Source organism: Strongylocentrotus purpuratus, unplaced genomic scaffold (assembly GCF_000002235.5).
Source record: "Strongylocentrotus purpuratus isolate Spur 01 unplaced genomic scaffold, Spur_5.0 spur5_scaffold_6, whole genome shotgun sequence".
NCBI classification, from domain to species: domain Eukaryota; kingdom Metazoa; phylum Echinodermata; class Echinoidea; order Camarodonta; family Strongylocentrotidae; genus Strongylocentrotus; species Strongylocentrotus purpuratus.
Genome location: NW_022145612.1, coordinates 17,971,857 through 17,999,486, shown reverse-complemented (window position 1 = coordinate 17,999,486; position 27,630 = coordinate 17,971,857). Strand labels below are relative to the sequence as shown.

The 27,630-nt window shown below is 37.1% G+C and overlaps 2 protein-coding genes across 2 annotated transcripts; both read left to right on the top strand.

Annotated features, from left to right (window-relative positions):
* Nucleotides 1–27,111, top strand: LOC100891808 (zinc transporter 2). Its single transcript, XM_003724129.3, has 7 exons — nucleotides 1–499; nucleotides 9,432–9,578; nucleotides 11,032–11,185; nucleotides 14,024–14,243; nucleotides 16,073–16,178; nucleotides 17,107–17,241; nucleotides 24,470–27,111. Exons 1-7 carry the CDS (start codon nucleotides 19–21, stop codon nucleotides 24,613–24,615), a joined length of 1,389 nt encoding a protein of 462 aa, XP_003724177.2. The 5' UTR covers nucleotides 1–18; the 3' UTR covers nucleotides 24,616–27,111.
* On the top strand, nucleotides 18,617–23,140 carry LOC115919353. The gene is made up of 2 exons (XM_030972895.1): nucleotides 18,617–19,648; nucleotides 20,314–23,140. The coding sequence occupies exons 1-2, from the start codon at nucleotides 19,318–19,320 to the stop codon at nucleotides 22,467–22,469; spliced, it is 2,487 nt and encodes an 828-aa protein (XP_030828755.1). The 5' UTR covers nucleotides 18,617–19,317; the 3' UTR covers nucleotides 22,470–23,140.
* Nucleotides 27,112–27,630: the final 519 nt, after the last annotated feature.

Below are 27,630 nucleotides of genomic sequence, written 5' to 3'. Positions count from 1 at the left end.
AAATTGAAACCTTAAAAAATGGAAGGATCTACGCCTGTGGCACTCGTTGACTTTGCAGCCGACGATCAGATGCCGCAACTTCTACAGGATTACTATGCACACGACACGAAAAACGATTCTTTCTCTAATTCTCGCCTAGTATTGCAAGACGAAGAAAATATGCAATTTGACGGCCAAAAGCGACGTGTTGCAAGATTATCAGCAGGCACTGATAATCAACATTATGATCCGATTGATGTAGCAACAGTTATTACGGTTGTTGGACCGGGTAGCATTCAGAATGGAGTCGAAAGAGTTGCGGAAAGCAGTGATGACGACCCGATCGAAATTGGTACGGGAAATGGTTCTGGTGTCCCCACTGGTCTGGGCAGAGATGAGGACAGCTATCTGTACGAACACTGCCACGCACCTATGCCTGACACATCTAACAAAAGGGCACAAAGGCAGTTGATGATTGCTTGTTTTGTCAGTGTCCTGTTCATGATAGCAGAAGTGGTTGGTAAGGATTTTGGATATATGAAACGGTTTAATAATCTAACTGTTACTTCTTCCTTTCTTTTTTCTTGTATAAGGATGTCCCTGCGGGTGAGGTTTCTTTTGCTTCTGCGCTGCTTAAGGCGGCTGCGTCTGTCTCTTCGGAACATGCCTCCCTTGGTTCAGTCTGTGCTGGTCTAGCATAAATAGGTAGGTACATTGATTTATTGTTATAAATTAGTAAAATCAGTATTGATTTTCTTATTTGTTAAATAAATCTATGTACCTACCTATTGCCCTCCCTCCATCCCCTCTCCTTGCAACATGTTCCGTATTTCTTTCGGGGTTGCTCGGTTTTCAGAGGAAGTATTCTATAGAGTTGGGCAGGACAATGGGAAGACGGGGGGTTACACACCTAGTGACTTTTGGGGTTTAAAATTCTCGTGATGGCTGGTTGCTTCACAAAAGTACAGCTGCCACCACAGCTCTATTTTTGTTACCGATAGGCGTTTTGTTTTAAACAGAAACTTATGCATCAAATTCGTCATTTATAATTATAGTAATTTTTTTTTTTTCAAAAAGTGATTGATTTTTTATTTTTCATTTTTCAAAAAAGGAGGCAAGGGCATTACTATTGACTGTTTTTCAAATTTTTGCTATTTTTTCCAAGATGGGCACCATGCTAAAAATCTGTATATCTGTAAAGCGCTAAGAGACATCATAGATGTATTAAGCGCTATATAAAAGCAGAATTATTATTATTATTAAAAAACATACATAGCTGGTCAAGGTATATTTATTCACAGATATTGTGCTATTTGATAATTTGAGTATACTGATGCAATGTATGACAAAACAAAGGATTTGTTCCATTTTGGCCCACTCGCAAAGCAAGTTTCAGAACTCAGAAACAGTGAAAAATGTGCATGTTCTATGATGTACAGTGTGTATGTGTTCAGCTTGAATTAGCTATACCGGTAGATGCTATTTATACAAACTGTACAACAGCCTTTGGGGGGGGGGTGCTTTTTTCTGAATGGTAAATAGTATAGTATTAATGACTGCTACGCCGAGGGCAATAGCCCCATTGTAACCTTCCCGAGAGCGTATAAAAACAACTATTTCTTGAATATTAAAGCAGTCATTAATACTTTTATATACCAAGAAAAAAGAGTCAACTTATGACACCACCTTGGCCTTTCTCTAGTTTATCTGCACGGTTGTTTTTTATGAGTGTATCTTTGAGAGTAGACTAGATCTAGATTCTAGTCTAACTCTAAGCAAGATATTTTTACAATTTTGGCCGGCCCTGTGGGGAATATGGAGAAAAACCTGCGCTTTTATATGACACCTCACTTATTGAGTATCACCTTAAGGATCACGAGCAATATTAGTTTGGCAATTAAAACATCGACCAATTTTAGCATGAGTGCGATGCACAATGGCCTTTGCATAGGGATGTGTGCAATCTCTACGGGAAGGATTTTAGCACTACTAGAGTCTAGACTCCTGATCTACTTACTAGAATCTAGGCCTACTAGATCTATTTTGAAAAAAAATTATGGAGAATTTAACGTACCCTTTTTGGTGCTCTTACTGTTGGCAAGTCTTGCATTTGATCATCATCAAGAAGTTGAAATCTTGGGAGAGTTTCTTCAGCCATTTTTGCCTTCGGTTTGGATATTGAAATTACTGACCAATGCTTCGCACACGTACATGTATGGTATCCTCGATCGCTCAAACCAGTTTTTAACATGTGAACCTATGGGTATTTCACCAAGACTGAACTATTTTCCCGGTAACCATGGTAACTGGAATTTTGCCGGGATTTTAGAACTATTATTTTAGAACTATTACATGGGTTTGGAATTTTACCGGGAATTTTACAGGAATAGTTAAAGTTTATGAATGCAATTTCGACCAATCCGATGACTGGATTTCTTAAGTGAGGTATAATACAAAATAAAGGAGGCAGATGGGGACGAAAAACTCATTATTATTGTTATTTGGCTTTACATGAAGACCGGCTAGAAATTTAGTTACAAAGGGTTCAAAAAGTGTCCAAACCTGTAGCAATGACCTTCCATATTACAGTGTACATGTAAGTCTGTGGAAATGTTATCTTTAAGGACTTTCTTTTTAATTCTACCAAATTGACCATTTACATGTTCAGTGTATCAAACTTTAAATGATATAAAAGAAGCTACATGTACTGTTACTTGTATGGAGGTGAAGGATATAGTGTAATGAATGAAATATACATATAGATATTTGCTAACTACAGGGTAGTACATCGACTTAAGAAAGTTTGTGATTTGGAGTTTTAAAGAAAATGTAAGCCAATAAAATGTACAGACTGTACACATGAATTAATTTCACAAATACTACTGTCATACAGAAATAGTGACATACATTGTACATGTACATGAAGTTACATGTGTACAAATTGCAACAAATGCGACAAGCATATTTAACATGAATTGTATTGTAGTCTAAAGTGTATTCTGTACAGCTGTATACATTGTACACTGTACATGTACTGTAGTGCACATGTCATGTGAATTGTACTACCGGTAATCAAACATGTAGATTAGTTATCTGACTTCCTACTGTACATACCGGTACTACATGTAGTTAAGTGTGTACTTCAATGCTGATCCACTTATCAGTGGTATGAATGAAAACACAAAAAACTCTGTAAAATTAATTCATGTGTACAGTCCGTACATTTTATTGAAATACCTACATTTCATGTCATATGTTGTGTCTCTACCCCCAGTACAATTATGTGCTTGTGTAGCTCCTATCATCTACATGTACAGGGTACATGTTTATTAAAAACTTTTCGTTCAATAATCAGACATTTCCGCTTTCCCCTTGGTGCAAATGCTGTTCTGGTCTTGGTTTTGGTTCTGAACTGATCATAAATCTATGCAGAGATGAAATGCTAATAAAATGAAAGAATTGAAAAGAATACAGGATATGAAAGACCAATTGCTCACTAATTCATGGTGATTTATCCAAGTCATCTTGGATAATGAAAGAATGAAATACTGAAGGAAAACTAATTTACCCCTTGTATCATTACGCTCAGATCTCATATTAAAAAAGTCATTTACACATTACAGATCATTAACAGTGTGTATTGATTTATTTTATTATTGTATTGACTTTATAAAGGGGAAGTCCATCCTGATATTAAGTTGGTTTTGATAAAAGCAGAAAAATAAGAGATACAAATTTAGTGAAAGTTTGAGCAATATCCGATTAAAAGTAGGACATAAATATGAACTTTTAAAGTTCTCATTGATCAGTGGACCAAAAAGTAGCAACATTGACGTATCTTGCGAGCTCCTCTCCAACTTCCTCTGTATAGAAAATTTCATAAACTTTCATTTTCTTTGCTATTGGTGAAGGAATAGATTTATGTCATAACGGCATTGTATAAAAACATAGTTTGCAGTAATTATATTTAGGGTAAATATTTGATTTTAAATTTTTTTAATGAAAAAATACATTTTTAGTACAGGATAAATGCAAGGGGACCTTGCAAGATACACTAAGTCAATTCTTGTCAATTTGTGTTTGATCGATTGCACAGTTACAAAAATTCATAACTTTCTCATTTTTATTCCGTTTTTGCTCAAATTTTCACTGATCTTTTTCTTTTCTTTTACTGGCCCTATTAAAACCACCTCAATATCAGGGTTAACTTCCCCTTTAAGGTCATCCATTGTAGGGCTATGATATGACAATCAAAACGTCCACTTCTAATATTTGCATACAAAGGCAGTTTCACAACCAAGAAAGTCCAAGATCATGGTAATACTGTACATGTAATTTAGAAACTGTAGTCCTCCAGAATTTGTATGGATTCCTGTTGAAAGTAGGGCTCCCTATTATAATGGAGTGGCAGCCTTTATTCAGGTACCTTGAGTGAAGTTGAGTCAGATCAATGCATGAAACCATGGAGCTCCAAATGTGGTGAAAATGTGCTTTCAATTCTAAATCAAGTCTGGTTACCCTAGAAACTGCATTTAATAACAAATCCATCCTTAGTGCTGTTTAGGGTATTTCATTTCATTTCGTTTATTTCCATTTCCAACAAAATAAATAAAGTACATGGGATTGCATTGTACAGTAAAACAATGAAAATTAACAATATATTTGTAATTGGTCCACAGTGTACAACAGGCATATAAAACAGGTTGGTCATGGAGGGGACTGCTAAAAAGCTGGGCTTGTAGATTGCAGCCCCCTATAACTTATAGTTGCAAGGGGGCTGCAATCTACAAGCCCAGCTTTTCAGCAGTCCCCTCCATGACCAAGTTGTATAAGTGGGGACCCCTCCCCGCTCTATCTCGGCCAGAGAATCTTGCACTATTGATTTGGTCAGTTTTCATTCAAATGTATAGGTCTCTTATTCATTGTATCTTAAATCAGCGGAACTATATTTAGCATTGTTTTTTAAACAAAGGTTGACCTTTGTATTGGCGAATATCCTTTAAGGACAATGACAGAGGATCATTGAATAGACAGGATTAGAGATACCAATCAGTATTGTTGATTTCTTTATAATGAAATCATTTATCTTTGAACCAAAACACTGTACAGTGTTTGTCTCCGACTGTATGACAGTGTTGTTAATACATTCAAACAATTTTCATTTGGGTACTTTGTAACAATTCTAGTAATTCTAAAGTATCATTATGGGCAGCAACTTGAGCAAGATAAAGAGTTATGAAAATCATAGAAGTAATAATGTCTTTCCATTGACACCTACAATCAAAAGGATTTTCTCAAAAAATCATGTACATGTAAATAATGCATGTCAAAAATACTAAAAATGAATTCACTCTTTCAAATAATTTTCAGAGTGCTTAAGATATCACAGGTATACTGTATCAGTGTACGTTTTCATGCATATTTTGACAAATTCATAATACATGCAGTTTCCTGGAAATGCTAGAGCGCCGTATGGCAGCCGTGCTAAAGCCACGTAATAATCGGGGGTGCCAGGAGGGTCAAACCTGACTGATAAGAGCGCTATACAAGAACCCACTATTATTATTATTATTATTATCAAGTTGAGAACAACAAAATATTGTCCATACAAATGTGGAGCTCTGTTGTACATGTACATGTATGTATATATCTGCACATTTTGCAGTGTACATACATACTGTGGGTGTTTTACATGTATATCCAGGCACGCAGATGGGGGGGGGGGGCATATGCAATGTCATGCAAAGTAAACCCAATAAACTTTTAATCATCTGTACCCGCCTACCCGGTAATGTCTTCCTTTGACGTGTACTAAAATTTTATACACTGTATATTTTGTACTTTTGCATATATTTTGTACAAGTGTAGCTACTATAGCCTGCTGTTTCTAGGCTTTTGCAAGTTTCATGCATTAGGTTTGATACATGTAATTTTTTGTTTTGTTTAATATGTAAGTGTTTATCAGTCTACTTTGTTTGTTTATCGCTTAGAGACTTCTATTAACTTGCTGTGGAAGGGTAATTTTGTTACTTTTTTTAAAACTCTTGAAATATTGATATACATGATAATTCTTCCAGTATGATTTTCAAGCTTTTTCAGATTTAATGCATCAGATGCAACCATTTTTTATTTCCTTTTGACATTTTAGTGAGTAGTGAGTACCATGAATTTCTTAATGCTCCTTCACTGTTCATGTAAGGTATTTAAATGTACACAAATCTAAATCATCTAATATCAAAACAATTGCTCATATGGGCCCAGTCTTATAAAGAGTTGAAATTAATCACAAAATGTACAAATGAATGTACTGCTCCTCAGCACATAATTATTCAAAGTTCAGGTTTTGTCCCTCACTCTTTATTTGTGAATAAATAGTCTTCACTTATTACATTTTTTAACTGTACACACGCCTCAGTTTCGTCCGCAAAAAGGGGAGGTGGCCTTCGTACAAACAAATACCTTATCCAAATAGAAATCTTTTTCCATAAATTTACCACTATTCCTCACTTTGTGTACAAAAATAACATTTTTAGTGTATTGCCCCAATTCTATAACCCTAAGGGGAGGGGGGGGGGGGAAGGATTTCATTTGCACATTGCATGAAAGCAGGTGACTGCTGGAAATGTGCGAGGGTCTAATCTTTTGCACCCTCGCAATCTTTTGCACCCCTGCTTGCTCGATTCTCAAAGTCATAAAATCACGATCAAGTCAATTTGAGTCAAGTTGAGTGCCTATTTACGCCATAAATTATTTAATCAATCAAAATGGCATGAATAGATCGCTCCTTCAGACCGATTATGTACCCTATGATCAATATGCGAAAGAGATTATCTACTTCTTACTTGTCAAACATAAACACCAATATCTATGACTGAGTAGATAAGTCATTGCGTAAACTTATTGCTCAATACCCTTGGTCATAGTCCATTGGTTTTGCACACAGTCTGCCAAATTTTGTGTTCAATTTAGGCATGATGAAGTCGCCAGTGCAAACCGCGCGAGAAACCCTGAGTGCAGTATGAATAGAGGGCCTCTGCTATAACGGCTGAATGTAAAGTTACTGTAACATGAACATGTAGTTAGGGGATAAAATTTAAAACTGGATGTACATTTACAGTTCAGTTTTCCATTGGCCTGCTGTCTATATTAGTATTGTTCCGTTTTAATGTACAAAGTACAAGTACATGTATGTAAATGGGGGAACAACAGTTGCCCTTGGCTAATATCTATGTACTGAAGACATGGTACACATACATATGTGTGCCCCCTCCCCCTTCCCCCCCCCCCCCCCCCATCCCCCAACCCCCCATCCCCCAACCCCCCATCCCCCAACCCCCCATCCCCCCAACCCACACCTCACCCACACACATTACATTACTGAGATAGGCCCATGCACCGTACATTGTGTTGTTTATCAGGACTTGTTGGTTATCTGTACAGTTGATATCAAACAATATTTTATCAATGTTTTAATAATTATATTGGACAGTTTTTATAAATAACAAATATTTATGATGATTAGTGTCATTTGATGAATAGTTTTGGTAAATCAAAATCCAAATGCAAATGAGACGTATTGTATTTTAGATGAGCACCTGGATTACACAAGCCCCATCCACTGCTCGCTATTCTTAATAATCATAATAAAGTATAAAGACACTTTATGGTCGCCGGTGATTGACAGTATCTTCTTGCAGGAAGCATGGGCAGTACATGAACTCGTATAGGAAGGAGGCTCTCTCAGACAGGAAGCCTATTGTTTTGTGATCTCCAATAGTCCAGACCTCTAGATATTGTCCAAAAGGAGTCAGAAAAACATTGGTCTTTACAACAGCTTAATTGTTCTCGTTCTTAATTCTCCTTAAATGATGATATTATATCCTATCGCTGTAATTATAACCTGCGTATGTACTTGAAAATACAGACAACAATTAATCCATTATTAGGTATAAAAACAGGACCAATCTAAATATCTATTGTCTATCTGTCAGAAAGTTTCACTGACCCTTTTTCTGAACTTTCACAAGGCGATGATCCTTTGTTTTGACAAGTGCAGTATGTGCAAGATGACTTTGGGATATTTTGAGAGTACAGTGTATATACATCCAGAATGAACGTGACAGATGTCAGAAGTATGGAACATGTACATGTGCAATGTTTGGGACATTGGACCCTGTACATGAAGGGATGTCAGAACAAAGTTATTATATACATGTACATGTACATCATACATCATGTAGTGCTCCAAGAGAGAAGACATTTAGGAGAAAAACAAAATTCAATGATATTTATGTACACAACAAACGGAAGAGTTATCCACCACTGCACTATGTCACAATCCACTGACCAAATTGCAATTTTGAGATTCGCATAGAATTAGTGATTTCATATTCAGACATTCATAACCATCTTATGATTGGTCTGATTTAGTGCTGTAGTCAAACGTTTAACCGTCCGGTATCCGACCGCCCATGGCGGATTCCGTTTTCAATTGGACGGTTTCGTTTTCCTGTTTTTTTTTTTTAAAGTTTCGATTTATGCCCCTCCACCTGGCACTATGCCTGGCAATGTCTCCCCGCTTAGTAATCGGTGTGATGACAGGGAATAATTTTCCTGGTATCGCATCGCAATTTGCTATGCATTTTTGCATGACTGCTATACAAAATATCTTTTGTGTAGCAGTTTTCTTCCATAGAAATGTACAGAATTTCATTTGAAATATTTATCCATCGGCTGAAATTGCTAATCAAAAAATTTGAGGAAAATTATTCCCTGGATGACTTACCACTTGGAAACTAGAACGACACTCCAATTTGTCTGTCATCTTGGATTGAAAGTAATCTTTGTAATAGATCTCAATATATATTCATCCAAGTTTAACACATGGTGTACCACAAGGTTCTATCCTAGGTCCTCTACTGTTTTTAATTTACATTAATGATCTTACACATTATTCTAAAAACGACATTGTTACTATTATTTGTGAAGCACAAATCGGCGCCTTCAATTAAATCACCTCGCAGTCCTTCCCGCTTTTTCACACGGCCAAAAAAAAAAAAAAAAAAAGATTTTTTTTTTCCTTTTTTTTTTCAATATTTTTTTTTATAAATCGTTTAACCGAAAACCGTCCGGTTTTGACTGGCGGTTAAACGGAATTGAAGATATCCGTGATGTTACAGCACTAGTCTGATTTTTTTTCAAACTTTCGCCATTCTATACAGTACATGTATATCTTTTTTTCTGCTTTCATGTACAGTGTACATGTACAATAAATTTATTCCAAGGTTTGGAGTGCCCTTAAAAGACAGTCCTAGTTTGCATGTGTGAGTGGACCTCCCCCCCCCCACCACCCCTGTTCCAGTGCCCCAATGGCTAGACCCCTTGTTTGCCTGTGCGTCAGTACAGTACATGTATATAATGTGCACCCTCTTTATCTATCTCTCTACACAAAGGGGGTTCTCTTGCCAACAGTTTGGCTATCATGACTGATGCCGCCCATCTTCTAAGTGACTTTGCAAGTTTCCTAATTAGCATCTTTGCTCTTTGGGTTTCTAGGAGGCCAGCTACAACCAGGATGTCATTTGGCTACCACAGAGCAGGTATGTTTGCTTTAAAGCCCCACTGCACTACTTTTTGCAGGGAGATTAAACCTCCCTGCATGGTCACTGACAGGTGGTTATCTCATCAAATCAGCTCTCAATAACATAAGAAAAAGTGGACCATGGGGGACCAATGGTCACTGATTAGGCATATTGTTTGCTATATAGAGGGCGCAAGTAGCTATAAGAAGTGCAGTGGGGCTTTAATTGCAATTTCAGTTTTAAATACACTGATCATTTGCAAATTCTCTCATCCCCATAGGGCTTAAAGGGAGTGGGTAGTCAGTTTCCATGTGCAGAAGGTCGTAATTTGCTGACACCAGACTTGGTGGATATACCATTAATGGGAGTACAAATCTGCACACAGCAAACCCGGTGGCCAGTCAAGAATTACCCCCTAGTCTCTCGGAGCATGCTCGAGATTTCTCGGGCGAAGGAAAAGCAAAGCATTACATAAGGTATAATGGTCATAAAACTCAAGGCTAACCCTGATGATTGACAACACCTGTTATTGGGTAAACACCCGAACAGGTGTCGCATTCCCCATGAGAGCTGACTTCTATGTGACTTTAAGGGGTCTCTCTGTTCCTGCAGGCTATTGGTTTAAATGATAAAGGAAATTGTAATTTATAGACACTTACAGCGTGTCCACACACAAAACAATTTATCGCGAAACTCTATAACGAAACGTCGTATAAAGAATCATAGTCTAAATTTCAAAGTGTCCACACACAAGAAACGTCATATAAATAATCATCGTATAAATTCAAGGATGTCCATAAACAGAAGAAAGTAATCCTGAAACTCTACAGTCTGGTCTCTTTTCGCTCGAGGTCACGTTAAGCCCCGCCCAGTTAGTTACACTAGTTACACTCCCCCAGGGGGTCCCCCTGTCCACACACAACATTTCCGTGATTAGGCGTGATTCTTTATTGAGTTTCAGTTCGAAACGATGCCCAAACCTGCGTTTCGTTAGACTAGTTTCGTTATACGACGTATAGTTATAGTGAGCGTGCACACCTACAATTTTCATCGTAAAACTATCGCGAAACGGTATCACTATCGCGAAACGGTATAGCTAATCATGACTAGTCATGGAAAATGTTGTGTGTGGACAGGGGGTTACTGTTCTTTTACATTGTAGGGAATATCTTAGATCTCTAGATTATTTTGATAAAATTTAGTAATTCAAAATACACTTGATAATTACATCTTCACTTTATTTTCATTCAAATTTAGATATGTTCGGGCATTAAAGCACCTACAATATGTAATTAAACATAAAATGATCCAAAATGAATTTAATGACAGTTCTTGAGAAAATTTTGAAACTGCTATCACACTTCATCTATTAAGTAACCTTTAGGTGGCCGAAGTGTACATGTATAGAAAAGCAAACCATGTATTATATATTCTCCTCTTAATTTTCCTTGTTCTGTCTGTATCACTCTAGAGGTCCTTGGAGCTGTCATAAGTGTGCTAATCATCTGGATTGTGACTGCTATTCTGTGTTATCTGGCTGTCATGAGGATCATCAATGATGATTATACAATAGAACCTAATATAATGCTTATTACCGCTGGAGTAGGAGTGGGCATCAATATTATGTGAGTGCAGTAGAGGAATAATGATATTGATAATAATATTGATGAATAATATTGATTAATAATAATAAAGATAATGATACCTTGGGATGCTCAAAGTACCTACATGTACAAACACTGAACTTTGAACCTTGATAACATAGTCCCTTTAGGAAGCAGCTTTTTCAAGTGAAACTGGGATGGGATGTCATGTGTTGTGACAGCAGGTCATAGTGCAGACAACAACAAAACTGTGTAATATTTATAGTTATAATGAAAACAGTGATAGTTTACAGCATTCTGGAACCTACAGGAAGTTCCAAACCTGTATATAATGACTGATCAATGGAGACTTACAATGCGGTCTTCATGGGCAGGTGGTCTTTCTATACAGTTGATTGCGAAAGCATATACACCTGCATCATTGTGCTAATAGTAGCTGGATTTGCTTTAGTCACAGTAATGCTAAAATGCTATCAGCATTATGGTATTAGACATATGATATATTGTATCTTTAGTGGGACTTGATTTACCCCAAAATCTTGAAAGGATATTGTAAATCTCATGATTATTGTTGATTTATCAATGTATGAGAAGGAGACATAAAGTTAGTTGAAATGGATTTACATGTCTCGAATGTACCCATACTGTTCAGAAAGACAAATCATCTAAACTAAAAATACTTCCAAAAATATTAGACTTTGTGAGAAAATGATCATAAGAACCAATCGCATAACAGGGGAAATAGCAAGATAGCAAGTGGTACTTGTAGAAATATGCATATGTTGTAAAAAAAAAGAGAGCAAAGTTAAGACTTCATATCCACATGTGCCAGCATATTTTCATTTGTTCTACAGAATGATTGATTGGTTTGGGTAATACATAAAATTTAAGTAGATGTGTGGAAGACTATTTTTGTGGGTAGACCAGGGAGGTGAAAGAAAGGAGGTGAAACTCTTGTAATTTATTCTAACGCATTCGTGAGTTCTAAAGCGTAACAATGGGATGTGTAACATTCAACTTGGCTTTGAAGTTCCATGCTCCGAACCGTACTTCCACTGCGGGGACTTTCGGTTCCAGGTACCAGTTTTTACATTTATTACAAAATATTAAATTACTGGCAAAATTTCAGTGTAAATCAAAAACTTTATACGGGGATAGTATTGGGAATAGTGCATCAAACAAATTTCCAAATTTAGAACTCCGTCCTTCCTATAATTTGTGTGCCAGAGTTGGTAAAAGAAAAATTACATCCTGACAAAAACTCAATAGTTTAGGATAATGCGCTAATTTGTGCATGTTTTAATGTCCCGTTATTTGATCCATGATTTACAATCTTCAATAACATTAAGTTTGCTAATGCGTGTTTTGTGTGTTTTTTGTATTTTTGAAGTTAAAAAAGGGATGCAATGACATAAGTTTGTGTTCGCTTGTTCTACTCTTTACACATTCAACAACGGATGAGAAATCATTGAAAAGGACAGCGAACAGTTGCTGTGATACCATTTTCTGATGTAGGAATTCTAAGTCCTGAAATTCATGCGCTCTTTTATCTCACCACCTGGTCAACGGTTGCAAATTAGCGCATAACTTTTCGGCGGCTTGGAGCAGGGGTAAAGGTGAGCGGCTTGATTCCAGTCCTTCTCTATCACGTCCCTGGGTAGATGATACAATTGTATCAAGTCTAGCCATAAAGTGGTTGTTTGTTGTTTTCAACACCATGTAACTTATGCAGTCTACAAGGAATTGACATGACACAAAGTTTCTAGATGATAAATTATAGTCATTCTAACTGATATGGACATGTATTGTTTTGGGTTGTAAATGATATTTGATTTTCATGGAATGGTTGTGAGAGAAAAACAAGAGGACAACAAATATGAACTAAACATTCACTTGAATTCTTGAAACATAGAGGTGCTTCAACCCTTTCATTTACACGTCACTTGTATGAAGAGCTTGTAAATACAGTTATCAAACAAAGCATAGCCTGCTCCCTTTGGCCGAGCTTTATTACTTTGAACTGCATAATACCTGTTTGTTTAAAAGAATGGATGTGTGATGTATAAGTCTTGTAGATTGCTTGGCTATTCCAAAGTTCATTGGTTTGAGTCTTTCATACTTAGACATGATTGAATATAAGTAGTCAATTAGTCATGATACGATCGCTAAATAAATAATGCACATGTGTCAGACTCAAGGGTAGTCCACTGCCTGAACTATTTGTGTGTCGCGGGCCCAATCAGCAGAGAAAATAACACACCCATGCTAAAATGGAGACAGCTCTTCCGTTTCATTCTTCCCTCGCAAATAGTCTAGTAGTCCGCTGCGCTGCCTAAACAGTTTCTGTGTCACGCCCCCAATCAGCTGAGAAAATAACACACCCTCAATGCTAAAACTGAGACAGTCTTTGCCATTCATTCTCACCCTCGACGGGTCTATTTTGGGGGGTTTGCGATCTGTTTCAGATGCATGTAAGAGAGGAGGACATAGATGATTGAAGAATAACAAATTTATGCTTGAGGTGCATTCAACTTGCTACTATAACATGTACCATAGCATTAGCTAAGTTTCTCTAAGGTGCTGAAAAGCATTCAAGAAATTTATTCCTACCCTGTCCTCAATCACTTCTATTCAATCAGAGAGGTAAATTAGAGTCTTGCCAAAGGGCAGTAGTGCTTTGTCCCTTTGTTCCGACTTCTTTGAAGACTTCCCCTAGATCATGACAATTCCGTTCTTGATTGATACATGTCTGAAATACCTAGCTGACTATCTAATGACAGAAATGTTGCATTTCTCCTGCAGGTCATTGAAAGCCAACTTCAATTATTTTTCTTTTTTCCCACCCTTCTTTCGCTTTAGATTAATCATCATTCTACAGGCAGGAGGTGGCCATCTACACAGCCATGGGGGAGGAGGAGGCCATCAGCACCTCGTGGAAGACGAAGAAGAAGGAGAAGAGGGGAAAGATAAAAAACATCCGAAAAAGAATATTAATGTCAGAGCAGCGTTTATCCATGTTATCGGTGACCTCATTCAAAGTATTGGTGTCTTAATAGCAGCTGGTGTCATCAAAGCCAATGTAAGTGATATCCACATATCAGAGCCAGAAGGGTGTTAATTCTATGTTCATGAATACAAGTACAAACTCCCTTCTGGCATCAAACAGACCATATTTCCGTTTTGTGGGGAGGTACGATCGTAAGGAGACACTGTCACATTGAAATGTCTGACTCAGTGATATATCAAATATGTGACGAAATTACCAAGTAACCAAATGCAAAGTCTGTTATTGTTTATAGGGGGCCATATATTAATAAAAGTTAAACCTGATGCTGGGCTTAAGCTCTTGTTCAAAATCAGGTTTAACCAAGGAAGTTTAGTCTGAGGTCCAAATTTTTCTTTGTGAAACGTGCTCTTAGGCCCAGGGTTTAATTGAATTAGTAGAATACGGACCATGGACTTTAATTTGACTCGTTGACAAAAAAACTATTGAGCTTGCTTTCCATTTCCTTATTTGTTAATTTTTTTGCTCATATAATCCCCCCCCCCTTTTTTTTTGTATTTAGCTCATGTTATTTTATTTGAAGTCTTGAACATTCAGTGTAAAGTGTCATGTGATTCACGAGAATTTATTTTACATAGAGAATACCAGAACTGAAGAATACCTTTAAAGGGGAAGTCCACCCTGAAATTAAGTTAGTTTTAATAGGAGTAGAAAAATGAGAGAAACAAGTCAGTGAAAGTTTGAGCAAATTCCGATTAAAAATAATGAAGTTAGGATTTTTTAAGTTGTGATCAATCAAACACAAATTGGCAACTCTATGACGTATCATGCGAGCTCAACTTCCATTTGCTCAGTACTAAAAAAATCTAATATTTTCATTTTCCCTCAAGAAAAATTTCAACCATACATGCACCCTAAATATAATAATTGCAAATATGTTTCTATACTCCCCCTGCAAGGAACAAATATATATTCCGTCATCAATAACGAAGAAAATATTATTTTATGGAATATTATGCACAAAGCAAATGAAGGAGAGCTTGTATAATAAGTCACAGAGTTGCCAATTTGTATTTGATTGATCACAACTTCAATAATTCATAACTTTCTTATTTTCATTCAGAATTTGCACAAACATTCACTCACCTGATTTTCTTATTATTCTGCCTCTATCGAAACAAACTTATTTTGGGGGTGGACTTTCCCTTTAAGATTTTTTTGATGTGGTTATGGGTGTGTAATGAATAAGTGTAACAAGATAGTGGCTTTAATAGTAAACTAACATCTGTGCCAATGTGTATTGAAATGAAAGCCTTTATATAAATATGTGATTAGATGGTGGTTTGATAAACAGTCTATTAATGTATAGCTTGGTTTGCGAAGTTCATTGTTCTCCTTTGAAGTTACCAGTGCTTGATGTTATGCTTGGCTGCCCCTTATAGCTTCATGTGTTTGGTACTTTGGTTATATACCCTTGTGGAAATATCCAAACATGATTTGAGAAGAGTATAGTTACATAATTTACATTTCATTTATATCTCCCATTCATTATGAGTGTTTTATTTGAAGCTTTAAAAGAAAATTTAAATCACAGCATCGCGTGAAGGGACTAAAATGGACTGTAAAACTTTATATTTTATCTAATCATCCAATTCATATATGCGTCATAGAGTGATCAATTTCTCTGTTGAATTTCTTGGCTCATTCTACTTATAAATATCTCTAGGCTGGGGCTTCTCTAGGATTTATTTTTAGAGGGGGGGGGGGGGGGGGGGGCTGACCACCCCCATCCTGGCTAGATAACAAAATTATATGTTTCTGCATGTGCATAAAACAGTGAGTAACAAATTTCTATAATTTTCCACATTTTAGTGATTTTATTACTTTCTTTTTCTCATCTACAGAGCGATTGGAAGATTGCTGATCCTATCTGTACATTCTTGTTTTCTGTGTTAGTCCTCATCACAACTATAACTGTCTTAAGAGATGCTCTCAATGTCTTAATGGAAGGTAAGTCCAATGATGGCTTATAAGTCTTCTTACTTTGGGATACACCATGCTATCTTAGCTAGTATTTCCCTCTATCCTCGCCATAGAAATACTGTCCCATGGCCATCATTCCTTTCCTAGCATCAATGGAAACAAAATAGGAAATTGTTGGCTTTTTTTTCAGACAATTGTTAATCAGAAGAAAGATTAAATCAATGTCTATAGTTGGAACATAGGATATGTATACATTAATGAAAGTTCATTGAACTTAATTCTCTGACTTTGTTCTAGTGCAATCCATTGACATTGCTGTTTACCATTAAAACCACAACTTCAAGTACATACTGTATACCTACATGTACTTGAAGTTAAGTATGATATCAAGTCATGCCTCAAGTGGGTAACCGATTACATGTATATAAATCTGTCATCCCATATATGTATCGGTAAACTTTAGCTTCCTTGAATAGTAAACTGAAGTTTGCATCAAAAGCGGTCTTTAACTCAATATTAAGGTGTGTCAGCACTACAAATACAGTGTGAGTCCAAAAAAAAATTTATACCTAGAAAATTGCTATTGATTGAAAGTCAATTTTTGCACTCTCGCAAACAATGCCTCCTGTTCACCCAAGCGTGAACACATACCACACAAAAATGATACCAAATGATTTGGGATAAAATGCTCTTTCATATTTTGTATATTAATTTACTGTTCATAGATGATTTTTTTAATAATTAGCAATTTTCTAGGTGTAAACTTTTTTTTGACTCACATGGTAGTGTACATGTAAGTCTCTACTATTCTGGAAAACTCTTCTACGTACATGTACATGTATGTATTATGTATCTTGAACAAGCCCAAGCATTAAATACTAAAGGTCCCTTACTACACCCTGAAGGAATTAGATCTGCAGCCATAAGATTGATCTTTCTGTTTTTTATGTTGCAGGTGTACCAAGACATATCAACTATCCATCACTTAAAAGTGATCTACATGCCTTACCGGGAGTCAAACTGGCGCATAGTCTTCATGTATGGAGTTTAACAACATCTACAGTAGCCATGGGAGTACACTTAGCAATAGGTAAAGTATAGTCATTGCCGAGTGCATGTGTAGAAAAGAGTTGCCAGCTATGCTGGAATTAGGGAAAAAACTCGAAAATGAGTTCACTTTTTTTCCAGTTGGGGAAAAAAGTCAGGGAATGTGAGGAAAAAAATTCAAATCGGGGAAAATTCAGAGAATTTCATCGGTCCAAAATGAGAGCGGTCAATCTCATATATTTTGTATCTGATATATTTTGTGTCCAAATCCAATGAGCATATCCACTGGATGATTGACAAGGGTGGCCTTTTTTAGTGTGTGAAAGGCCTTCTTTAATGATCCTGGAATTTTGAAACGTTATCGGGGGAAAAATCAGGAAATTTTGTTTTCATGAAACGCTGGAAACTGGTAGAATTCAACATCCATTCCCTGCCACCAGACTTTGAAGAGTCACACTTCAATTTCTGATTCTTTGTTTCTTTGTTATTACTGGCCTTGAATATCTGCATTTGGAACAAGCTTGATGACATGAGACATACATAACTTTTCCTGTTACAGGAAGCATGTAATAGCTAGTTTTCATCCACAAATATATAAGAACATTGGGCATGATTTGCCACCCACGACACAGAAGGGGTTAACAGCTGGTTTTCACACCGAGACATGACGCACCCTCTTCTGATTCGGTCAGGTGATTTCAAATTGCCATTACCGTCTTTCATATCGCCCAAAACCAAAGTGGCCTTCTTCTTAGTCTATTTTGTCTGTGTGCTTCAAAATCATTTATAGACACTCGTCTCATTAGTCGTCATTCATATAAATACTGTATAGTCACAGCTGTGAACTAGAGTTTGCCTGCCGTTCTGTTTATTTGTTGATATTAGGTAACTTTGTTCAAGATATTGAATAAGGTTTGCTTGATAGTGAGCAGCAGTCTAAAGTATATCTCATAAAATTAAGGCAAAACAATACACCAGTGTGGATGATGTCAACATTGGTACAGTCACAAAAAACTTCAAATTGTATGCGGATGCAATTAATGTTGCATAATGATTCTTATTAGAAATGACCAAATCTTTCTTGTATATTGTCAAAATCAAATGTTTATATAGTACATACAATTTATAAATACAGTCAAACCTGCTTTCTTGACTGCCTGTCTACAAAGGCCACATGTTTTTTTTTTCTCTTGTAATTGGTTTCTCATATGTACTAAAGGAACCTGTACTTAAAGACCACCTGCCTGTAAAGACCGCTTTTATTGTCTCCCTTGGGTGGTCTTTATTATAGACAGGTTACACGTTACATTAAAAGAGGTCCTCCCTGCAGGCTCAACCTCATGATTTTCTTTCAGTTTTATTATATTGAAATTGCACACAAATCCAAAACAAGCATTCAAATGTGTATCACACCTTACGAATGCAGGGTTCGTACGGGTCATGGAAAACCTGGAAAGTCATGGAATTTTACTTTATTGCTTTTAAGGCCTTGAAAGTCATGGAAAATTATTTTTTCCATCGGAAAGTCATGGAAAGTCATGGAATATCAAAATTATGGACAACTATAGTATTTTCTCACTATACAAGTGAATAAATGGAGATATTTCAACCATTTTCTTCTCGTATTTTCTTTCATTCGTAACATACCGACTGATTGTACTTGTGAATGTGTTCACTATGATCGATGGATAAGCGCTGTGTACGTGGGTGTGTACGTGTACGATACGAACTACGTGTGTATGGTCAGTGTATGGCGGTACGGTCCACATCGTGCGCACATGGCTAGCTTGCGAGCGAGCTCGCTAGCGCTAGCTCAGTTCAGCAAGCTAGCGCACGTGTACGTGTGCAGTGTGTGTGTGCATATGATGATGGTGCCAACGCGACATGTGACACTCCAAGAACGAATGTAATGCCTCGATTGCACTTTGGCTTTGCATTAAATTGCGACCACTTAGACTACTACAATTTTTACACTTCTCCAATAAATGAGGAAAAAGTAAATTAGTAATATTTGTTTTTTAATTTTCATTATTTAAATAAAAAAGGAACAATACTGACGTGTCAACAAGGCAAATTGGCAGCGCTAGCTCGTTGACGATCTATATATCGACGCGACGGCATGTGTTTTGAAACTTTTGTGCATGTGTTGATTCTTCATGAAACGGAGTTGTTTATTTTCACAGACCTTGGAACTCGTCACGTGGATATTTTCACCATTACAAATTTTGTGGAAGTGATATTCAAAATGCCTGGAAATTGTCATTTTAAGGATGCTTGGTTAGAACACCCGGATTACCGTGGCTGGATTTTGAAAGAAAGTTCCGATCTGGGGACTGCTAGATGTGCTGTTTGTATGTGTAAATTCAGTGTCCGTAATATGGGCGAAGCAGCCGTCAAGAGCCACAAGAAGAGTGAAAAACACACAGCAAACCTCCAACAGCAACAACGTCGTAAGTGAGCATTTTTAATGTGAATTTTACCGATCCTTTATTGAGCATGAATCCAAATAATGACTGATAATAATTATATAAAAATGAAAGATTTGAGATTATTTAGCGATGCGATGTCACCTCGCAGGCATTGGTTACTGCTTACTGCGACCAGCCCGTTCGGGAGCGTCCCCGGCCCCGGGCCGGGCCGGCTAGGTTACTGCATGCAACAGCCCGAACGCTAACCCAGGGGGCTCCGCACTCACACGCCAGTGTTGTACCGGGCACTGTATGTGGACTGCAGAAAAAAAAAATAATAATAATTTACCTTAAAATTGACCCCAAAAATCATAAAACTAAATTTTGTACTTACAATTGGGTCCAACAGTTTGCTTGCCTTGAGAAGTATTTCCTCCTTTCTATTTCTTTAAAATATGTTTTTAAGGAATGAGTCAAAAATTAGTCCACTTGTCTTAGTGACTTACATCAATTGGCCAAAAGTTGCCGTGAATTTTTTTTTTTTTTCCTTCCCCATACTGTCAAACGGTTGTCAAAATAGGAAAACGTTTATGCTTTTAATGGTCGTTTGAACGGCAGTTAAACGTTTTGACTCGGCCCTAAATCTTACCAAATGATGATATTTATATTTTATTTATTTTAATAGACATTTTTTTCTTTTCTCCTAGATTCTACTCTCTCACTCAAGAGCTTCTTCAAGGCAAAAGGTGCAGAAAGTTCATCAGTATCTATCACGTCTACAGATGCAACAACCAGTACTTGTGCGCCATCAACCTCTAAAGTGACAACTCCCATTCCTGTTGCTGCAAGAGAGGAAACTTTAAAAGCTGAAATACTCTGGTGTCTGAAAGTGGTGGAGGATCATTTATCATTTCATTCTTGCCAGCACAACAGTGAGCTCTTTCAAAGAATGTTTCCGGACTCAGCTATTGCTAAGGGTTTCACGTTGTCAGAAACAAAATGTCGGTATATGACGGTGTTTGGTTTGGGCCCATATGTGCAAGACCTCCTTTATGACAACATAAAACAATCAAACCACTATGTGATACTGTTTGATGAAAGCCTCAACAAGAAGCTCCAGAAAAAGCAGATGGACTTCCTCATAAGAACATGGCAACACAATGAAGTTTGCACTCGCTACTTGACGTCTGTGTTCATCGGACATGGTTCAGCTGTTCACCTCAAGGAAGAACTGAATAAAGTTCTGCACACAGTTGGCTTGGAAAAATTACTGCAAATATCAATGGATGGTCCCAACGTTAATTGGAAGATGTATGATGACTTTACGCGAGAGTACACTGCTGACCTGACCAAATCCATACTGAATATAGGCTCATGCGGGCTCCATATAGTTAATGGTGCTTTTCTGACAGGTGCCAAGGCTGCTGACTGGGAGGTGGAAAGCTTTCTATCATCCTTGTATTACCTGTTTTCTGATTCCCCTGCCAGAAGAGAGGATTATCAGAAGATAACTGGAGATCATACCATGCCACTTAAGTTTTGCAAGACCCGATGGCTGGAAAACCTTCCTGTTGCAGAGAGAGCAATCAGCATCTGGGAGAGTGTATGTGCGTATGTTAAAGCAGTAGAAGAGAAGAAAATCCCTCACCCAAAGAACAAGTCCTTTGAAACTGTTTCAAAATGTACTCATATAACTGATTTCTTAGCAAGACTGTACTTCTTCATATCTGTTGCAAAGCTGGTCAATCCTTTCCTAACAGACTATCAGACTGATGCACCAATGCTGCCCTTTTTAGCTGAAGACCTTACTAGAATGCTTGCATCCCTTATGCAGCGATTTTTAAAGCTGGACAGGAGTACCATTACTTCTCCTTACAAGATAATGCAGGTAGATGTTAGCAGTGAGGCCATTCAGCTGCCCTTGGCCAAGTTGGACATTGGATTCTACACTGAGAAGAAGCTGAAAGATCTGAAGGCGAAAAATATCATCAGTGAGCTGAAAGTTCTGGAATTTCGCACTCAAGCAAAGAAGTTTCTTGCTGCAATGACCCGGAAGCTCATTGAGCGATGTCCGCTTAAGTATGCACTTGTGAGAAATATAGGATGCTTGAGTCCAAAGAACATGGCAAAAGACAAAGAAAACTCCACTGCAAAGCTGAAGAGGGTGCTTAACACCCTTAGTGATGCCCACAGACTTAAGGATTCATGTGACGATATCCTAAGAGAATACTCAGAAGCATGTGATGAGGCATCAAGAAGTGCAGAGATGAGAGACTTTGATCCAAAGAAAGAGAGATTGGACTCTGTAATGTGCAAATTTCTGTCCGAGTCTCGCTATTCGACCCTCTTAAAGTTGGTCCGCATGTTGCTTGTCTTGTCCCATGGACAAGCCTCCATTGAGAGAGGTTTCTCAATCAACAACGAAGTTGAAGAGGACAATCTCCTGGGACACTCACTGATATCATTGAGGGCCATTTATGACCATATCAAGTATGTTGGAGGAATCAAGAATGTGACTATTGACAAATCAATCATGTTGGCTGCGTCTGCAGGCAGGCAGAAATACCACATCTATCTCGATGAACAGAGGCGTAAAAAGGAAAAGGAAAAGAAAGAAGGAAAGAGAAAAGGACTGATGGATGGTTTGGAAGAACTAAAGGCCAAACAAATGAGACTGCAAGCAGATGTGAAAAGTCTTCACACCTCAGCAGACAAGTATGCTGAGGAAGCAGAGTCACAAGGAAGATTGACTTGTATTTCCAAATCAAACAGCCTCCGACGTACAGCAAAGGAGAAGGCATCCCAGTTACAAGTAATTCAGAAACAGATTGATGAACAGCTGAATGCCATTAAGAATTATTAAAGAACTTGGACAGTTTGTTACCAATGCCACCAAATATTCAGACAGGTGCAATGTGTAGAGGGATTTCTTTCAAACAGCTACATGAAGATGTCTCAAGAAAAAACTCATTCAGAAATTATTGACCAGCTTAATGCTAGCGAAACAAGAATTCATCAGCTGATGTGAGTAGGCCTACTGTGTTTTGTTGGTGAAATCAAAATTGGTGATGGTATGTGTGTGAGTTTGTGTGTTGGTGTTGTTTTGTTTTCTTTTTTTTGGGGGGGGGGGGGGGGTAGTTACCTTGTACATGCAAAGGAGAGCTATTGAAGGAATCATGGTGGTCCATGAAACCAGGAACAGGCAATTTGTATTCTTTAGAAGTGAAAATTGCCATTAAAAAATGGACAATTGTTGATATGAATACATGTATGTGTAATTGTAAGAATATTATATAGCAGTGCATATCGAATATGATGAAAAAATAACATGTAATTGTAACAGATGAAATAACTAGATAACAAAAGCTGCCTTTCTATTAGTAGACTTGAAACATGCACTTTGCTTCGCTTTGATTTGAGATCAAATTTTCAGTCTACCGTGTAAAAAAAATGTGTAAAAGTCATGGAAAGGTCATGGAATTCTGGCTAGAAAAGTCATGGAAAGTCATGGAATTAAATTTATGAGAAAGAGTATGAACCCTGGAATGATGACTCATCGTGCTGTTCTTGATGGGCTTTAGGTCAGACTGGATTAATATATGCAGACAAGGGATTAAGATGGATATTTTAAGCTCGTACATTGACGTGCTTGTATCCCCCCAGGTTTCATGGCAGGCTTTAATCCAGTCACTACTTACTAGGCCTGTTTTCATCATCTCAAGATTGACAAATAGCCCGCTATTTCTGATTTGGGAAATAATCCTGAAGTTACAAATCACGTCTTAAGCAGCTCGAGATTTGACCTTGAAACTTGAAACTCGAGCTCGAGAAATTAGCTCGAGATATTTTGCTCAGCGTTTGTGCATAGTGCAAGTCTTCGGGCTGGTGAAGATGCACCGGACAAATAGCAGGATATTTTGCAAACTAGCCTAAGATATCTTGGGATGATATTTTATCTCGACCAAATATCCCGCTAATTGCCACTTTGGGTTGTTGAAGAGGCAAACTAATTGGATAATTTGTGAACGGGATAGTTAAAATAGCAATATTTGGCAATCTTGAGCTGATGAAGACAGGCCTAATGATGTTGCATGGTATTTTTGTAGTGGAAGTTGTTCATTTACCTAATGCAGGGCTTCCTGTTTTATCCTAACCTACTGCTCTGTGTACACATGGCCTAACCAGCCTAGCTCATTAACGTTTATGGGAACCATAGTGATTGATGTTAAGGGGTTTGAGGATATTTATAACATTTTGGGGTGTTTTTTTTCCATGATGATTCTTAATCATAATTATTTTTTAAATTTCAAACATACCAATATTTATGTTTAAAAAGGGCATCCATACTAATTGATCTAGTTCTTTAATAGGTGAGGTAACTTTTAGGTTGTACAGCAGTTTGAGAAGGAATAGGAATCTACTTCATTCTATGTGTGTGGAAAGACAAAGGGAAGAAACATCAGTTAGTAATATTGCATTACCCTGTTTAATTCACAGTATGACCAAAATGAAATGTATCAACTTTCTACAGGTACTGAATTATTTTCATAAAATATCCAAGTTATCTATTATAAACTGAGGCTATTGTCTAGCTATGTAGTTACAACATGTATTTATGAGAGAAACGATGTAAACTATAAATTCTTTTTCTTTTTCTTCACTCTTTCTCGATCTGGCTGTTTCTTCTTCTCAAAGTTTCATACACCCACCTCTCCTTTTCCCCCATGACTTATGTTATTATTATTAATACTAATATTGATGCTGTTGTTATAGTTGTAATTGTTATTGATGTTGTTGTTGTTGTTATTATTAGTAGTAGAAGTAATATTACTATCATTCTCTCTCTTGTATATTCTCCTGCAGCTGAAGAAGCAGACAGTGAAGCAGTGTTGCAGCAAGCATCCAAAATGGTACAGAAGAAATACGGGATCCATTTCTGCACCATCCAGGTAGAAAAGTACCAGCATGATGCCATGACCAACTGCACAAGATGCTCTCAATTATGCTAGCGCCCTCTCTGACATTCCATCTCGAAGTCAATAGGAATCAATCTGGAAAGGCTAATCATTCCCCAAGCTTCGTAATGAAAAAGAAATGACGCCTTCCACATGGGCATTAAAACAGGAATTGATTGACGGGTATGAAATATTCACGTTGGCCGATATTCTTGAAGGCGTACCCAGTTAAAGCTGGCTTAACTTTAATATTCTACTGATTTATGGAAGGCTAGGTGTCATGCTCTATATTTCTTGTAAATTACTATGAATAAGCAAACAGAATCCGGTTGTGAAATGAAAATGAGAAGTGGCATGACATTTAGGTTTCATTTCCTAGTAGTTTTACCGCAGAATTGTAGTCATTATAACAGGTTGGAGAGGTTGACACATGGTGCTCCAAAAATCAGTAGACTAACTCTGCCCACCTACATGAAGTCAGGGTTTGAACTTGGACTCAAGTTACAACATGTATGTGTGTAAAAAAAGTTTGTTTAAAAATATTAACGAAAAGCTGCCCATCATAAACCATCAGAATGCTCTGTTCAGACATGAGGCTGTAAGCCACTAAAATTAGTAAATAAATAGATGAAATAAAAAGAACGCTGTGACAAGATCAATATTAGAAGAGTGTAGTTAACATCATTTATCATTGCTACCACACTGCCTTACCGATTCTTCCTGTGCCTCTTACACTTAACAAAGTCTGAACATGTGCAAGTCATGTTTACACTGTAATTTCGTTTTGTGAATGGTGTACATTTTTACATTAGATGAGACATGAAATCATGCTCCATTCATACTTTCTACTTGAATAGATTAGTCAGGAAGTCAATACTTTGTCCGTTCGTAGCCGAAGGGCCATTAATTCTGTCATGTGACTCTGAGGTAATACCTGTATGGCTTCAAACAGGCAATATTACGTAACATCTGTGATGTCATTAGTTGTTTGCCACCGTTCTCTTCTGAGTGGGTGTATTTTGCCTTCCATAAACACTCTTAGAATTTCCTAGGCAAAGTACATGTATACAGTCATATGATAATACTGCTGGTGGAGGCACCATTTCATTCAGACTTGACTTATGAAGAATGGATCACTCCAACCTTATGGATGTAGCTGGTCAATATTCTTTTTGTGGGGCTACCCCCATCAGCAGTATAGCCCAGCTCATCATCAAGGATGGGGTACTGTTTGCCCCCCCCCCCCCCCCAGGTGACACAATGGACTGTTGGTGAGCAAATTAGAACTTGACCCAGACAATTTGTTGGTATGTTCTGATTGGTGTAGGTGCAAATAAAAGAAAAAGAGTCCTGTATTACGTCACAGGCATTTAAAACAACTATACTAGAGAATAAAATGATAGATGCAGGTCATTGAATGATATCAGTTGATTTCAATCGCAACTATGTAGATAAGAGATAGGAGACCGCAAACTTGTGATTGATTTGGATCAATCAAACTCCTTTAAGACGCGGCCCAGATATCAACTATTTAGTCATAAAAATCATGTCTTTAATCATTGCACTTGGTAATAAAATCTTAAGAAGCATTACCTTGAAATCTAGAATTACTATTAGATTTGAGTGATGACTATCCAGATATACATCTTGGATATATAGGAAATTCCTGTATAAAATAGAAAATACTGCAGCTGCATATAATCCTCAGTTTGTTTTGTTTTATGGTTTATCAAATATTTTACTACTTTATATTCTTCTTTTCATTTTGTTTCTCTTCATAAATATTATGTTGACTAATTTCAATTCCTTGTTTATATTGTAGTGGTTTGGGAAACAACCTTGACCTTCAATATGTTTTATGTAGGTGCATACTGCATATGGCTTGAAAACCCAGAATGCTTTATAATAGAGATAAATTCTGCTGTTCTTAGGATGAGTGAGAATATGGTATTTTGTCCTAAAGGAAAAACATTGAAGGATGAAAGGTGTAAAATTTGAACATTTTAAAGAGACTGATTCTGTTCTGTTCCTGTAGGAAAACATTTTGTCCCTCCAATAGGTTGTACACTGGAATAAAAGTGAAGGGTTCCCAAGTCACAACACTCCAGTGGTGCACATGCTGAATTCATGTTGTTGATACTTAGACACCTGTTTTGCTGATATGCTGCAATGTGACTAAATCTCACCGAAATCTATCTGCAAATTAATTAATTTGATCAAATGTTTAACTTACTTTTATTATTGTTTCAGAATAGGGTGTGACAGAAATTTTATTTGATAGAATTTTATCTTTTTCACAATGGGACCTAGTTATCTTGTATTGTATTGTCATATTTTATGTAATCATGATTGATACATTATGTTTTACTTGTTCTTATTGTTGTTGTTAATACACTCAAACTAAAACTGAAACTTATAGATAAAAGCTCAAGGTTAGAGAATTACAAAGAAAAGAAAGAAGTCTTCCCAACTGTCTTCTCAGTAATGAAATATCCACCTTTTTTGTAAAAATAAATTCCAAAGTAATCTTCCACACAAGATTTATTGTTATGCATCCAACTAATGAATGAATCTTCCTTAGGTATCCAACATGTATGCTCCAACAGCAATTGACCTGGGCTTTATTTCACCAAAGATGTAGGATGAGAGTTAGGGTTGCATTTCGTTTTTATATTAGGTTTTTTTTTGTTGTTAGTGTTTGGTCCGGAGTTGAAGTTCAGAATGTGGTTAGTATAGGGTATTGACCATGGAGCAATTGTTTCTGATAATAAGATGTCAAGTGAAAAGCTGCTCTACCATGAGAGGACCCAGAAGTAATCAAGTAAATTGTGGTAATGGAAAGTAATTATTTCAATGCAAGCAAGCAGGTGCTAGCAGGCGCGTACGCAGGGGGGGTGTTTGGGGGGTTAAACCCCCCCCCCCCTTTGGTATTTTTTTGTGTATAAACCCCCCTAAAAAAAACCTAAAACCCCCCCCTTTGGGATTTTTTTAAATTTTTTTTTTTTTAATAATAATAAAAAATAAAAAAAATAAAAATAAAAATTATTCCCATGCCTGACCTAAAAAAGG

What these genes read in the sequence shown, in the direction of transcription:
- LOC100891808 (XM_003724129.3), top strand. Translation starts at nt 19, where the DNA reads ATGGAAGGATCTACGCCTGTGGCACTCGTTGACTTTGCAGCCGACGAT. An exon ending in CTGGTGTCATCAAAGCCAAT is followed by an intron (nt 14,244 to 16,072) that starts GTAAGTGATATC and finishes TCTCATCTACAG; the next exon opens with AGCGATTGGAAGATTGCTGA. An exon ending in TCTCAATGTCTTAATGGAAG is followed by an intron (nt 16,179 to 17,106) that starts GTAAGTCCAATG and finishes TTTATGTTGCAG; the next exon opens with GTGTACCAAGACATATCAAC.
- LOC115919353 (XM_030972895.1), top strand. Translation starts at nt 19,318, where the DNA reads ATGTGTTTTGAAACTTTTGTGCATGTGTTGATTCTTCATGAAACGGAG. An exon ending in CCTCCAACAGCAACAACGTC is followed by an intron (nt 19,649 to 20,313) that starts GTAAGTGAGCAT and finishes CTTTTCTCCTAG; the next exon opens with ATTCTACTCTCTCACTCAAG.